Genomic DNA, 15,968 nt, shown 5'->3' with positions numbered 1-15,968 from the left:
AAGTAGTTTATGCAAAAAAGAAATTTATACCCCAGCCCTGGGGGCTGCATGTGAATCCCCCAGTGCCCCAGGCCCGAGGCAGCTGGTGGACCCATCCAGTGCATGAATTTTCATGCACTGGGCCTCTAGATTTTTATAAATGACAGCTAGCAAATCTGCCAAGTGAAAGTTAAATGACATCATTGAGGAGGTTAATTTAAGAATATGGAAAATTCACTGTTTCAGGAATAGACCAAACATTTTAATCTTAAGAACCTTCCCTTGAGAATGCATTCATATTACTGGACACAATGAAAACAATAATTTTATAGGAAATATGTTTATTATTAATCATCTCAATTCAAAAATACTCAGTCTTTCTTAGGGCTGGTCCATCGTATTCTGTCTCTTTAAAGATATTAAATAATCAAAACTGTGAGCAATTTTATTTAACAGCATAGACACTTTTGTAAAATAAGAAGAAAGGAATTCCTAACAATGAAACAAGGTCTCCAGAACTTGCTATTAAAACAAAGAAAGCATTTCCAATGACAAGATGTCACAGGATAAAGCCCAAGAAAACAATCTACCAGAGCACATGCTAGAAAAGGGATCAAGACGTTTAGGATCCACCCTCACTCGGAGTTTGCTGTGAAAGCAGCTTAGGTACTTTCACTTCTGCCTGGAATGCGTCCTTTGGGCCTGGGACTCGGGTTATCTAACTTCCCCAAAGCCGACAGCTTTTCAACTTCTTGTCCACATAACCGTGACCAGAGGTTTCGAGGAGAAGACGAAGCAGGAAGTATTTAGCTTTGACTTTTGAGCAGATGTAACACCAGTTCTTCATCCTCTGCCAAAGACAGGCCCGTATCCAACGGCTCTAAGACTTCCCACTTGGCCTTCTTTCTGTTACGACTTGGAAGTCCCGTGTTCTCCACTTCACTGTTGTTCCTTTTCCTCATCCCCTTCTTCTTCTTGGTGTCACTGGTGAGAACAAATCCAATGATTTACTTTGTAAGTACATAATTAAATTCATTGTTATGAAATCAAACACTTACAACATGACAAAATTACCAATAACAGATAGCTGGTAAAGTGATATTATTATTCAAGAGGGAAAGACACTGTAACAACGTCAGGATATCTGTGTCATAAGTTAAGTATCTTCCCAGCAGTGGGTGGGAGGGAGGGCCCATCATGCACCAGTCACGTGCAGGGGGTCTGCATGCACTGTCTCATCCAATCCTTACAATAACTCTAGAAAACTAGATGTATCATCCACAATTTGAGGACGCTGAGAGCTCTACAGTCTGGCTCCAGGCCGGCTCCAATCTGTGCTTGTGCTGCCTCGTCCAACTCCCTCTATTAAAGTTGGGCCATCCTTTAGGAGCAGTCTGTGGGCTAACAGATATCAGGATACCAGGTGCTAATCCTGTTATCTGTTGCATTAAGTTGTGATATACAGACCATGACTAAAACAGAACCTGAAATGTTAAATTACAAATTAAGAAAGCAAGTAAATTTCCCCATTTAAAATCCGCATCCAAGGCCCACACAAAGTCTTAAGGAAGCATGAACATTACTGCTGTATTCTTCACACACCTGAGGCATAGACTATAAAAATAAAGCTTATTTCTGAAGATAGAGTCAATCACATGATACATTAAAAATTAAGAAAGCAAAACATCCTCAAAGGATTGTAAGATACCATCATCATGTTCCAAGATGATCCAATTACTGGATACAAAATTAACAAAATAAAAACCCAGCAATGGCAGTAGGAACCATTTATTCAAGGGTCTGGCTCTGTACTACATTTTTTACATAGATTAAATTTATCTCCATGAAAACCCTTGGTGTGAAATCCTTACACTCACTCCACAACGAGGTTAGAGAGGTTAAATCAGGCGTCCTCAAACTATGGCCCGCGGGCCACATGCAGCCCGCAGAGGACATTTATCTGGCCCGCTGGGTGCCGCTGCCTGTCCTGCTTAGCAGCTGAATCGTCCCGGGCCCGCAGTGCGCATAGGAATTTGTTCATAGTTTTTTTTTTTTTTTAAACTATAGTCCGGCCCTCCAACGGTCTGAGGGACAGTGAACTGGCCCCCTGTTTAAAAAGTTTGAGGGCACCTCGTAAATGATTGGACCCACATTATACCCGTGGGATTCACACCCAGATCTGAATGACTCTAAATTCAGCCCAAAGCAATTTGAATAGGTCAACATCTTTAGTCAACATCGGGAGAATAGTAACAGAAAGAATTAGCCGTGGAAAGAACATTGGTTTTGACATCAACACAATCAGACCTTGGCCAATCACCTAACATTTCTAAACCTCAGTTTCCTTATCTGAAAGATGGGGATTATATAATTTACTTAGCAGAACTGCTATAAGAATTAAATAAAATAATATAACTGTAAGAACATAATAGTGCTTAAGACATGTTAGCTGCCTATAAACTACTCCCTTTCAAATAAATTCTTACATTATTATATAATATAGAGGGGAAAAAATCACAGAAATTACATTATCGTCCAAGCATATGATGTATTTCAAAAGAGGACAAAATGCTCAAGTTTCAATGGAGCTTATTACTCCAAAAGATAGCCTGGCTATCAAAGTGAATGTGCCTAGTAAGCATATCCAGTTATGACCAGCTTAAAGCAAAACTAAATCATTTCCCCATTTACCTTCCAGAAATGCCCAATGCTGACTCAGCAGCCATACTCTCTCACCACTGGAGAAAAGAGAAACCAGACAACACTGAGGTTACCCACAAATAACTGCATTTTAAATAGTGCCTGGAAAGGTGAAAATGAGTGTCCCCTGTGATGGGAATTTAGTTAGCAGAGTAATTCTTAGCAGAAAGGGTCCTTAATAAAAAGTCCCTGAGTATGGCCAGTTCTGTGCCGATTCCACTGGGCCATGATTTATTTCATATGATACTCCTCGTTTCAACATTTTAATTTTTAAGGTACTTGTAGTTAGCTAGTTACCCAGGACAAGAATGTAGTCTGTTACATGTATGAGAAACAGAAAAAGGAGGGATGCCTGGAGTTAACACATGAGGGTCAGCCTTCCTCCTGGCCCCTCTTCTGGGCACTCCTCATGCATGGCTCTTACTCATGAGGTCAGAGACACTTCTTGTGTGTTCCCACCTGTGCCCCTCTCTGAGCATGGCACTTCCTCCTTCCCTCTGGATACTCCCTGATTCAAGACTCATCTTCAATTCCTCATCTTCTATGAAAGGCACCCAAGCTCCCTATTAAAAGTGATTTCTTTCCTCTGAATTTCTACAGCTCTAATTGTTTATTAGCCATTTTGCACCTAGCCTTGCTACTTCCTAATACTAAAGTGACGTTTTCCCCACTGGAAAGCATCTTAACTCTCAATCAGAATGTAAACTCCTGGGTGAGAATGTATATTACTACAGTCACTTTTCAAAAGTCATTCACATATGCATGCCCAGCAATTCCTCTTCCGGGAATCTATCCCCAGGAAATAATTAAGGATGTGTATAAAGATTTAGTTACTGGATATTCAAGGCAAAGCTATTTGTAATTTCAGAAAGTTGGAAACCCAAACATCCAATCATAAGGGATTGATCTGTTAAATATGTTATAAAATTTCAAATGAAACACGATGCAGCTATTAAAAACAATGTTGCAGGAATTTGTTTATTGACACTGAAAACAGTAATAAAACCAATATAGAATGAGAGTCTTTGTTTAAATAAGGCAGCATGTATATTTGCATTGAAAAAGACTTGGGAGATTTTTTTTTTTTTTATGTTCTTTCTGCTGGTACATTTATCTTTTGTTTTTGTTTTTTTAGAATAAGCTTGTATTGCTCTTTGCAATAAAAAAAATAAAGAAACTTAAATTTGAAGAAAAAAGTAGTTCTGGGCAGCTAGGTATATGTCAATTATTCTTCATAATTCCACAAAGCTCAGAAGCATAAAGAGTAAGTGTTCTACTTAAGTGTCAACCTGGGTCCCTGGACCCATACAAGTATGGGGAAAGTTAAGGCTTCTTAGCTTAGGACAGATGTGTCATGGGTTATTTTCAGTATTTCAAAACACCTGCAACTATGTGCCACAGACTAAATTCTGGTATTTGTTTTCTTTTGGCCAGAATTATATTAACTGAGCTTTGTACATACTTGACACTTCAGAAGCTTGAGTGGAATGAAAATTATCTCTTTATTAATAAAACAAATGTGAAAGATAAATCTTCAAAACATAGGGACCATTAGTGTTGAAAGCAGACGTTCTCTGTAATGATGAAAAGGTTAGAAGTCAGTTTTCTAGAGTTGATAAAAGTGCTCCACAAACCAGATGGAGAAATTTAGCTAGTTTTACATTTCAGTTTTACATACTAGTAGGCTTCTAAAGAAGTTGTTCAATACTGATTTCCATGCCTACTATCCACCAAGAAAAAGTTAAAAAGCAGTCTTCTTAAATGTTGGCTACTAACTCCTTGACATGCTAAAAGGAGAATTCTTTGTAAAAATCACCCTGGCTCTTATAAATCTTCATAAACATTTCAGTGACTGCTTCTAGTATTATTTATTACTAGAAACCCAGTGCACGAATTCCTGCACGGGTGGGGTCCCTCGGCCTGGCCGGCAATTGCGGCCGATTGGGACCAGCAAGCTGTGGGGAAGGACCGTGGGAGGTTGGCCCGCTGCAGAAGGTTGGCTATGGGAGCACACTGACCACCAGAGGGCAGCTCCTGTGTTGAGCATCTGCCTACTGGTGGTCAGTGCATCATCATAGCGACCAGTCAATCAGTCGTTAGGTCGACCAGTCATAACGGCCCCTTAGGCTTTTATATATATAGACTAGAGGCCCGGTGCATGAAATTTATGCACTGGCAGGGGTCCCTCAGCCTGGCCTGCACCCTCTCGCAGTCCAGAACCCCTCGCTCATTACCACCGCCTGCTCACTGCTCCTTACTGCTCGGCTCACTGCTCCTTAGCACTGCCGCAGAGGCGAGAGAGGCTCCCGCCACCATCACTGCACTTGTCAGCCATGAGCCTGGCTGCCCCATGGTGGTCGGTGTGCACCATAGCAACCGGTCATTCTGGTTGTTCCACCCTAACGGTCACTTAGGCTTTTATTATATAGATAATTTTTAAGGACTCTCATGATCTGGCTTAGGCCTGCCTCTATAACCTATTCTGTTCTTTAGGACTACTTGTTATTCCCTAAACATACTTTAGGTTCTCACCTTCTTTTGTCTCCATTTGGAATTCTCTCTTTCTATTTTATAACTATCTAAATCCTCTATATCCTTCAAAACCCAGTTTAAATGTCACCTCATCCTCAATGACTCCATCCTACGTGATTGCACCACTTTATGCACTGTCTGTGCTCTCCCATGGCACTCATTCTGAGTGATACTACAGAATAGACCTCTTCCCTGTGCCTACTAAATTCTTAGCTTTTTGAAGCCTGGTGCTGTTGTTACCTTCATCTATAAAGATAACCTGAATAAAAGTCATTCAATAAATGGACACACATGTGAATGGTAGAAATCATGTCCTGATGGGGTTGTTCTAAGCTGTAAGAACTACTGCCACTGCAATGAAGGAGGCTACATTTCAACACGTTTCTAATTCAATTTCCAACACAGTCGTGGAGGAGCACATTGCCACGGTAGCACCCCAGAGCACTCAGTCCAGTGTGTGAGGGCGCAGGCTTCTGTCTCCTCACCAATCCTGCTGTTAACAGCACATGTTCCTGGTGTTCTAAACTTTGGCTTTGCATATATTTTTCAAAATTAAATAAATGGTCATATTATGGCTATATTCAGTACTCATTTTTTTAAACAAATGACTTCTACTGAGTTAACACTCAGCCAGGGGACAGTTAAAATGATACCATTACTGCAGCTTCCCAAAGAGATGCAATGGAAAGTCATATAAATTTTAAGTACCTAAATGTTGACTACTACCTCTTTGATTGCACCTTCCTAGCTGCCTCTTCCTCTGTCCATTGCTTAAATGTCCATATTTCTAGGCTGCATCCTTGGTCTATTCTCATTTTACATATTCACTCTGAGTATTCTCATGCCGTTCAGTATTTCAAGCAGCTCCCATAATGCTGATGACTTTAAAAACAGGCATCTTTAGCCTAGAGCTTTTCCCTCTTCATTAGGTCAGCGTATTCAACCAGTTCCTAGGTTTATATAATTTGCAAAATCTCAGCAACAATAGTCTTTAGTGCTTTTATTAAAATTAAGTCTATTGCCCTGGCCAATGTGATTATGTTGGTTGAAGTGTTGTCCCATGCACGGGAAGGTCACGGGTTTAATTCCCAGCCAGAGTACATACCCAGGTTGCGGGTTCAATCCCTGTTTGGGGTGCATGTGGGAGGCAACCAACAAATAGAAGTTTCTCACATTGATGTTTCTCTCTCTCCTCCTTCCTCCCTCTAAAATTAATTAAAATATTTAAGTCTATTATTATTAGTCTTATCTTTGACAAGAAACCTTAGCTTTGAGACTTGCAAATGTTAACAAAATATTGATAATAGGAAAGGCTGGGGTGGGGAAGGGAAGAGGCAAAAATTTCATTCAATTTTTACTGTAAAAACTAAAATTGCTAAAAAGTCTATTAATGAAAAGATTTACATAGTTCAAGAATTGATATACCATCAACAAATTATAACTTAAATTATTAAGCACAAAATACATTAGTGTTTTCTCCTCTTATCCCCAAAGAATGACATGTCACTTTAATTCAGAACTTGTATATGTTTCCAGCCTTCAACTGGAGAGCTTGGACCATCTCAACTCCACTCCCTATTCTCATAAATGTCGGGATGGCATATGCCTTTCTAATGAGTTGCCACCTGTGGACTAGAATAGCAGCTGTTTCTTACCCTCAACACCTTCCATGAAGCCAACTAGAATCACCATTGGATAGACACATGGTTGAAGGATGATGGGATGAAAAGAGGCTGAGAAATCACCTCTGGCAGGAATATACATAATTGTACAGTCATGATTATGCTGTTAGGGTAAATACTTAAATTTTAATAAATGTCAAAGGAATTAATGGTTAGTACGTTAGCATATATCATTCTTTCTTTACCTAAAAAGAAGGCTTTCAATAATTCTTCAGGTGTCACCCCAAAGAGGTTTGTACTAAACACCTCATATAAAATGAGCTCTCCCAACCCCTCTCATTATCCTATAGTTACCATTTTCATGGCCCTAATCACCATCTCTTTTCTATTTTTTGTTTACTTCTTTATGGTCTCCCTCACCAGAGTGTAAGCTTTAAGAGGGCTGGGAGCTAGTCTCTCTTCTTTATTGCTCTATGCCAGGCACACAGTACACCTTTCCATTTACTGAATGCCTCAATAATTCCAATTTGGTGATACAGACTCTACCCATATATTGAATGCAATATATCACATGACATTATTTTTACTATATCATTCACCATTTCAACCTAGTCTGGAAGATATTTTTGCAGACTGTTTTGAGTCGAGGGCCTGCCATGTTACATGTGGCTCAATGAATGATTTTGATGAGGAAGAAAATGGAAAGTAGATTTCTGAGAGGACATTAAATTCTATTTTTGTAAATGTATATACTTATTTAAAAACTCCTAACACTGTTTTACTTTTAGTAATTAAATTTATCAGTGTAGATTAATGACCCTATTAGCATCATACTCTGCTTTCTTTTTACCTTATTAGATCTTCATGATAACTTTGCAAAATAAGAATAATCTTCACTTGACTGGTGATTAAAAATGGGGGTCAAGAGATTAAATAACTTGTCATTAACCAGTTAACTGCCACGTGTCCAAAATGGAAACCATCCCTACACGCCACGATATTTTGAATTTAATTGTGTCTATAGATGCTTATGGTGTATAGAGGGTTAAGTAATTTGTAAAAGAAAGTAAGATTCTTTTCTTAGAAAACATTCAGGTCTTAAGATTCAGGTCTGTTTATCTGACCCCAAAAGCCAGTTTCCCCACAGGATCAAGTAGCCTGCCTTTGTTCTAACACAGACTTAATTTTCCAAACTCCTACATCTCCCCATATTGCAAAGTTTATGATAACATAGCATAACTTATTTCCAAATTACATGCAGTAGTGAATGTGGGCAAGGCATTCAGTCTGTTGGTTCATAGAAGCTCATGCAACGCCTATCTTACACCTGCTATAGCAACTATTTTTGTAATACAGATGCTCCTGAGATCATTCTGCCAGGAACAGATATGGTTTACATTCCTATGTACTGATACGGAAAGGCAAACGAGGTAGACTGATTCACTGATACCATATTTTTCTAGATAGAGGAAACTACTAGCTCTTATTCCCCTTGATTTTTTAAAATTCTCTCTCTCCTTAGGAAGCTTTAGCCAAGGCTTACAGACACGGAAAGGGAGGAGACAAATGATACACTGCACCAAGAAGAACGTAATCATTAGTACCTGCTGTGAACAGGAATGGGCTTATGGATAAAGAGCATACTTTAAATAAACAATGTGTGAATTAACGCCAATAAAAAGGGGCCAGAGCATCTGTAACACATTCCCCGGGCTACAATGCTGCACTGAGGACCACTCCTTCAAGCCTTGGGAATGTTCCAAGCACTGTCTGATATGATTGTGGTCAAGATACCATAGAAGAAAAAGACCTGCTGGGAAACCTATCAACTTCTTCCCTGGTATATGCAGAGCTTTACAGAAACACAGCACCGCAGAGTGAGCACTAAACTTCCAAGGACACGGGACAAGCAGTTCCAATATGAAGTTATAAAAAGGCAACCGAAATCATGGGAGACTCCAAGCCTGACACTGGAAAGAGGCTGTGCAGCCAGGTGTCATGATGCCTCGTGTTACAGCTCCAACCTCTGCAGCGGCTGCATTTAGGGGTGTGTGTTTGTGTGTTACACCACAAAAATGGAAGAGTAACATCACTATACAAGCCTATTCAGAAATCTAGGCCCTGGCCGGGTAGCTCAGTTAGTTAGAGCATTGTCCTGATACACCAAGGTTGCAAGTTTGATCCTGGGTCAGGGCACATACAACAATCAACCAATGAATGCATCAATTAGTGGAACAACAAATGAATCTCTCTCTCTCTCTCTCTCTCTCTCTCTCTCTCTCTCTTTCAAAATAAACATTTTTTAAAAAAAATTTAAGAAAGCACAATACCTTTACTATAATGTCTGCACAGCTTTTGAAACTCTTGCTTTTCTCTCTTTTTTGGAACACAAAGAAAAGAAATCAAGGAAATTGTGGAATGTTCTAGCTGCGCACTAGCTGAGGACAGAGATGGAGAACAGTGGATATTCGGCCACACAGAAACCTTTGGGTGTCCTTTTCCAACATGCTGCCAAATTGTGTGTGGAAAGCTAGCAAGAGCACAGCACCTGAATGTCTAGTTTGTGCCTTATTTGTATAAAACTCCCCCTCTTGCATTCATATCAATAAATGTAGCTTAGACATTTTCCTAAAGAATTTTAAGCTAATAATAAATGATCTTGAGACCACTAAAAATTCTCAGAAATCTTTATGCATGTCTTTTAAGTATTGGCACTCTGGTATTCCAATATGTTGTGCCAGAGACTTTTCCCCTCATCATAAATTTTAATTTCCAAGGCTGTGGTAACAGTCCTAATGAAGATTAATTACTGCAGTACATTCCATAAAATCTGCCCAGCTTCATTCTGATGGTGAAGGCATACAGAAATGGAACTGAAAATGTATCATGTCCTTTAACGTCTTTTCTAACACTCGGTACTAAAAACAATTTAGTCAAAGAAAAGATTTATTGGCTCGGAGTTCATTACAAACATAACTATAAGAGCAGAAGATGTCCTCTTAGATCAGAATTCTAATAATCAGAAAACACTGGGGGTGGTGAGGATATAGAAGGCAGAGGACTGCAATCATACTACTGATCCATGTACGTTTCCTTCTAAAAAATGCCCGTGTCATTTGGGATTGGCACGTTTTGGTCTCCAATCTTTTTGGTTCATAAACACACTTGAGAACTGGATAAAAACTCATTACCCTTTTTATAGATAAGTGAAGGGGAGTGTTTATGCTGCCTATACAGCCACACCATCATTTTGGGAACAATTTCAAGATGTTTGAGATGCCCCTAAAGCTCATCCACAGACTCCAGGTTAAGAATCCCTGCTCTGCAGCAATACAGAAAATATACATAATTATTTCTCTTCTCCCAGATTTATAAAAACAAAACTCGTAAACACCCAACAAGTTGGGTTGCATTACGTATTTTTTTTTGTTACTAATCTGTGTGTAAACCATTTTGTGTTCCCCAGGAGCACGTTGGCTTTTCTCCTCAACTATTTTCACTGATTAGTTTTCAATATTCAAGATCATCACCTACCCAAGCACGTCCCCAGTGTTCCAGCTACCTGGAAAAATTAAGTTTAGCACTATAGTCTTACTCTTTATTAGTCCTTCCAATGATTTCATCAAGAGAGAAATTACCCAATTTTCAACAAAAGTTGTCCTTTAAAAAATTACTTATAATGGCAGAAACAAAACCAAACAACAGAACCAAAAACCTAAGCCTGGGTACAACCTAAAATCCTAAAGGGGAGTAGACAGGGAAATTATAAGGTCATTGGTCTGAATGCATTCCACATGAAGGAAAGGGAAAGGAAAAGGATGGTCCCCAGAGAGTGTCTTCCTTGAAGGTCTTTCAGTGAAACAAAGTTGCCTGCACCAGAATCAGGGCAGCAGCCAGGAGAACCCCGCAAGTGGTTCATCACTCTTGCTGGATGGCTCATCCTGGCCTCATCATCCAAGCCATTCGTCCATCTTAGCGATCCTAGCACTTCTGAAACATAACAAACTCATAACTGTCATTGAGTGACAATCATTCAATGGGTCCCTAAATGACAGAGGAATAGAGAGTGCAGAGCAATAACTGAAGCTGCCAAGTAAGATCAAGCTGCAAGCTTTCAAAACCCCAATTTCACAAAATACAACTTCCCCTTCCCAACCCTCACCCTGGGAAATAACACCTTCCTTCTTCAACGGGTAGCATCCTTTCCCCTAAAAGTGCCAAGCATATAATACTCCACCCCAACAATCTTCCTTGGAAGTTTCTCCATTCATGCTACATATCACACAGGATATTCTTGTTTTATTTTTAGGGCATTAGCATAAGAGAGAAAGATCAAAGGAATACAATTTAAAGAAAGTCAAGTAAATTAATTCCTCCTTTTACCTACAATTCATATTAAGTTCTAATAAAAGCTCTATGAAATTTGATAATTCGTGGAACTCTGTATTTTACCAATAAAGAGAATGATCGAGATTTTCTCTTGGAAGCTGCTAGGCATATTGGAATCAGGGATAAATCTCCTGAAGTTAAAAAGAGTAAAAGGAAAGAATGGCAGGCACACAATAAAGTCAATATAGCATTCAGCTGAGCCGACTTCTTTCAACACATCTAAGCCATTCGTCCATCTTAGCGATCTGCCCCCCTCAACTAAATTCACCAACGAACAGGATTCAAGTCAGGAGAAACTACAGTCAGTAAGTATTTTTCTTTTAACAGTACCAAGACTCTAAAAAGAAATTTTTTTTTAAAAAATCACCCCCTAGCCGAAACCGGTTTGGCTCAGTGGATAGAGCGTCGGCCTGCGGACTCAAGGGTCCCGGGTTCGATTCCGGTCAAGGGCATGTACCTGGGTTGCGGGCACATCCCCAGTAGGGGGCGTGCAGGAGGCAGCTGATCGATGTCTCTCTCTCATCGATGTTTCTAACTCTCTATCCCTCTCTCTTCCTCTCTGTAAAATATCAATAAAATATATTTAAAAAAAAAAATCACCCCCTATATTTGGCACCAATAATTCCATTAAAATTTATATAAAATATTTAATGTAACATACCAGCTCCCAAAATAGTTAAGAAGGAAATGAAAATGCTTTCTAGGAATTTCCTTCCCCAGAAATTCATTTTTGACTCATTTCTTTTCCAGGCAAAAAGCCTTCCATGTATTACAAATTTGCTGTAAAATCTTGGAAGAATAGTTACTGGGCCAAAATTTACATTAACATTAGGTGAAACCACAGAGATTAAAGTGGTTCATCTCCTTTATGTAAGAGATACCTTTCAAAGATAGGCAAGTTCACTCCAAAACAGAAAAGTATAAGGAACAGATTTTAAAAACAAAACCAAACAAAATCCTCAGAATGAAAAAACAGACAAAAATCCTTGACCAGTCTTCTAGCTCAGAGTTGTGTCAGACAGACTAGGCAAAAAGAACAGCTAAATGTATTAAGATGTGAAACATTTACTCTGAACAGGAAAAGGTATCAATCCATACAGAATTTATCATGGCTAAATGATGCCAATAGTATCAGTACAAATTATAGATGTAATTGATTGGTCTTATGTTACCTACTAAATACCCCACAATGTAACAGTTCTTTATAAAGCAACCTGGTTGCCTTAGCCAAAGACTGTGGTCTGTGAAGAAAAAGATTGATGTAAATCAGGAAGCATCTAACCACAACCTTTTTTTAAAAAAAATATATTTTATTGATTTGTTACAGAGAGGAAGGAAGAGGGATAGAGAGTTAGAAACATCGATGAGAGAGAAACATCGATCAGCTGCCTCCTGCACACCTCCTACTGGGGATGTGCCCGCAACCAGGGTATATGCCCTTGACAGGAATCGAACCTGGGACCTTTCAATCTGCAGGCTGACACTCTATCCACTGAGCCAAACCGGTTAGGGCTTCCTTTTTTTGTTACAAGAAGGTTAAGATTATAAATATTAAAAACTTAATTTGACTGGATAATGAATATCTGGATCATCCAGCTGCTTCTTTTTCATCAAATTCAATACTTTGCAAATTTTCACATCATTAGCAATTCACATGAAGATGGCCATAAACCAAGCATGATGAATGCTGCTAGATATACAAAAATCAATCGCATGAGGTCCTCAACTTACTTCAGGCTGTTTTGATGTCACCTCCCTTTAGGAAGCTCTTCTGGATTCCCATCAAGCCCAGGTTAGGTTCACACTTGCCTGATATCCGAGTCCATTCCCTACCTCCACCCTCCCCACTGCCTCCCTCAGGGCACAAATCACAGCATGGACCCATCACATTGTTTTGTAAATCCATGTTTAGCTACCTGTAATCTCCACTGACCTAAAAACTATGAAAGCAGGAAAGGTATTTTTCTAGCTTAGTGTTTTGTGTTTGTTTGTTTTTTAATGTTTTTATTGATTTTAGAGAAAGGAAGGGGGGAGAGAGAGATAGAAACATGAATGAGAGAGAAACATGGATAGGCTGCCTTCTGCCCACCCCCTACTGGGGATCGAGCCCACAACTCTGGCAGATGCCCTGACTGGGAATCAAACAAACAACCTTTTGGTGCATGGGACAATGCTCAACCAATTGAGCCAAACCGACCGGGCCCTTGCTTAATGTTTTATCCTCTGTACCTGCACTCACTATGCCTGGCACATGACAGCTATTAAAAAAAATTTTTAGTTGAAAGAATGGATGGAGGAAATAATACAACAAGCTAGAGACTAACAGATCAAGTGGGTATTTTTAACTCTTAAGTAGAATGTGATTTAAATAACGTTGAAGGTTCTTACTCCAGTTCTTGGCAACACATGTAGAAAGTTGTCTAAATATTTTATTGTGAAAGCAGTGTAACTTCATTGTATGGAGTATTTGGAAGATAGAGAAATGAAAAATCATTTATAAGCAAAAAGACCACTGCAATATTTGAGGTCATTTTTCCTCAAAAGGTATAAAAGTCTACATGAAAACTCACTGGAGATAAGAATACATAATTCTGTGTAGTTCCTAGCAGACTAGTGAATTCTGTGATGTCATAAAGTCAACTGCAACAAAGAGCTAGGTTTCCTACCAAACTTTTCTGTCTCCATTTTAGTAACAATAACAACAAATCCTAACATCCTGTATTAATTCTACCTATGCTCATTCCCCAGTTCCGAGGGAGGAACCAAAGCGAAAGCCAGAGTAAAGCCCATCCTGGACCAATCTGTAACAAGGATGAAGACAGGAAAAGAAACAAGAGAGCACCAAAACTCTATACTTGTTTTGCAAAATAGCACATACCAAAGCTTAGAGCCTCCGACTGGGTCGGCCATCTGCTGTTGACGAGCCAGCTGACACCCCTCGGCACCCATATTTCACAATTTTATATCTGATTAATAAATAGAGCTATTAATAACGACATTCTTAAAATTCCTTAAAAGGAACTCAAGGTGACATTATTTTCATTGTCCCTGGGGACCATAATGAAAGCAAGAGTCTCTTTTTGTCATGCTAACTTATAGGACCTGAATCTTGCACGTCAGAATCCCTTTGGAATCTCAGTGGTAGAGATGACAATTCTGATCACTGTACAGAGGGTGGAGGATGGTTTAAATCAACTGTGGCTGTGCACTGAGTTGAGGAGGAAAGAGGTATAAAGTCCTATCAGACCTCCCTGAGGAGAAATTATTGACTCCAGATTCAGCCATTCTCCATTAAGGCTCTCTTTTGCCTATTTCCTACTAAGTGTCTTTCCATGTAGAGAGACAAAAGTGTTACCCATATTGAATACTTATGAATGTCACAAAAGTGAAGGGGAAAAAATACACAAAGAAAACTTCCTAAGAAACTAGCTATGCTATTACCTTGGTAATAGCCATTTTCCATTTGGGGTATTTAGTCCCTTAAGAGTACATTCATTTCTGAAAATGCAAAGTCAATACTCAGAGAATAACCTATAGGGCAAAAGAAGATGACCAAGAGCTAGAACACTCGCTGTTCCTAAAACTACTGAGTGGAGGTTAGAAACAATGCAGCAAATAAAACCTGTGAGCACGCCTTGAGGACACTCTAATCTGACACCATAAAATCATAGCATGGAAGGCAAAGAAAAAAGATGTACCCAAACTGCAACAACCCAGGAAACTGTACTGGTGCTACTGTTATAATTAGCAGTACCAGCAGCAATTACCACTGTCAGAATTCTAGTGTGTATGGATTTACTTGTGAATATGTTTTCTTAACTAAACAATTTTGGATTTAGTTTATATATATCATTATTTATTGCCATTGAGATGATTTTAAGAGAAGAGGCAAAAGGAGAAAAATGGAATTTGGACTACAAATACAAATTTCACATGTAACTTACCCTAAAATCCTGCCTTCTAGTCCAGGAATGGCAAACAGGTTTTATCTTGTGTTCCAATCCCAACTGATTAATAGAGACTGTACTGAGAAGGATTGCTTGGGCCAAGTGGAAAGTAATGGATGAAGGATGGGGAAATTAAACACCAGAAATATGTACCTGCCATTCTAGGTCTAGTCCAGTGATTCTCAACTATGGGCGTTTGCTCCCCAAGGGATATCTGCAATGTCTGAAGATATTTCTGGTTGTCCCTACTGGGGAGGTGCTAGTGGTAGAGGCCAGGGATGATGCTAAACAGCCAAAAATCATTCCCAAGCACTCTTCCCCACCCCCCAAAGAATTATCTGGGCCAGAATGTCAGTAATGTTAATACTGGGGAACCATGTTCTGGTCTAATCTATCCTATAGTCCATGGATCAGGTTTTCAGCCAAATGAAAACCAACTTGTCTTCAGGAAGTTTCCGGAGCTACCTCTCCTAATGCTAGAGCAATTCCACATGACTTGACTGGAGTATTAGAACTAGGGAATCTATTTGGTCTAGGCAGTTCACACTGTTCCTCACTTGTATTGTGATCACAGACAAATTACTATTTTATTTGAATAGAATAAGAAGGAGTTTGACTGGACAATCACTGTTGGTAGGCAAAAGACAAACTGCTAAAGAAGCCCTTTAAATGGCTAAAGGAATAAAGCCCTTGCTAATATTCTCTTCTACAAAAGAATTTTTCTTCAGCTTAAGGTAAATTTACCAATTCCTTTCAATTTCCACGAATGCAGAGTTACTACTAGCTGTGCCTGAATTAA

General features: G+C 39.3%; 1 protein-coding gene across 1 annotated transcript in view; it reads right to left on the bottom strand.

Moving 5' to 3' along the window:
- Nucleotides 1-306: 306 nt before the first annotated feature.
- Nucleotides 307-15,968, bottom strand: part of DDX10 (DEAD-box helicase 10) — a 258,829-nt gene continuing 243,167 nt past the window's right edge. The window contains exon 18 of the mRNA XM_080643092.1: nucleotides 307-963. Within this exon, the coding sequence (XP_080499218.1) occupies nucleotides 786-963 (178 nt within the window). The 3' untranslated portion in view covers nucleotides 307-785. The remainder of the gene's footprint in view (nucleotides 964-15,968) is intronic.

The sequence above is a fragment of the Plecotus auritus genome (assembly GCF_963455305.1).
Source record: "Plecotus auritus genome assembly, chromosome: 9".
Lineage (NCBI taxonomy): Eukaryota > Metazoa > Chordata > Mammalia > Chiroptera > Vespertilionidae > Plecotus > Plecotus auritus.
The sequence above is the reverse complement of the archived record's forward strand: the minus strand, read 5'-3'. Positions and strand labels throughout refer to the sequence as shown.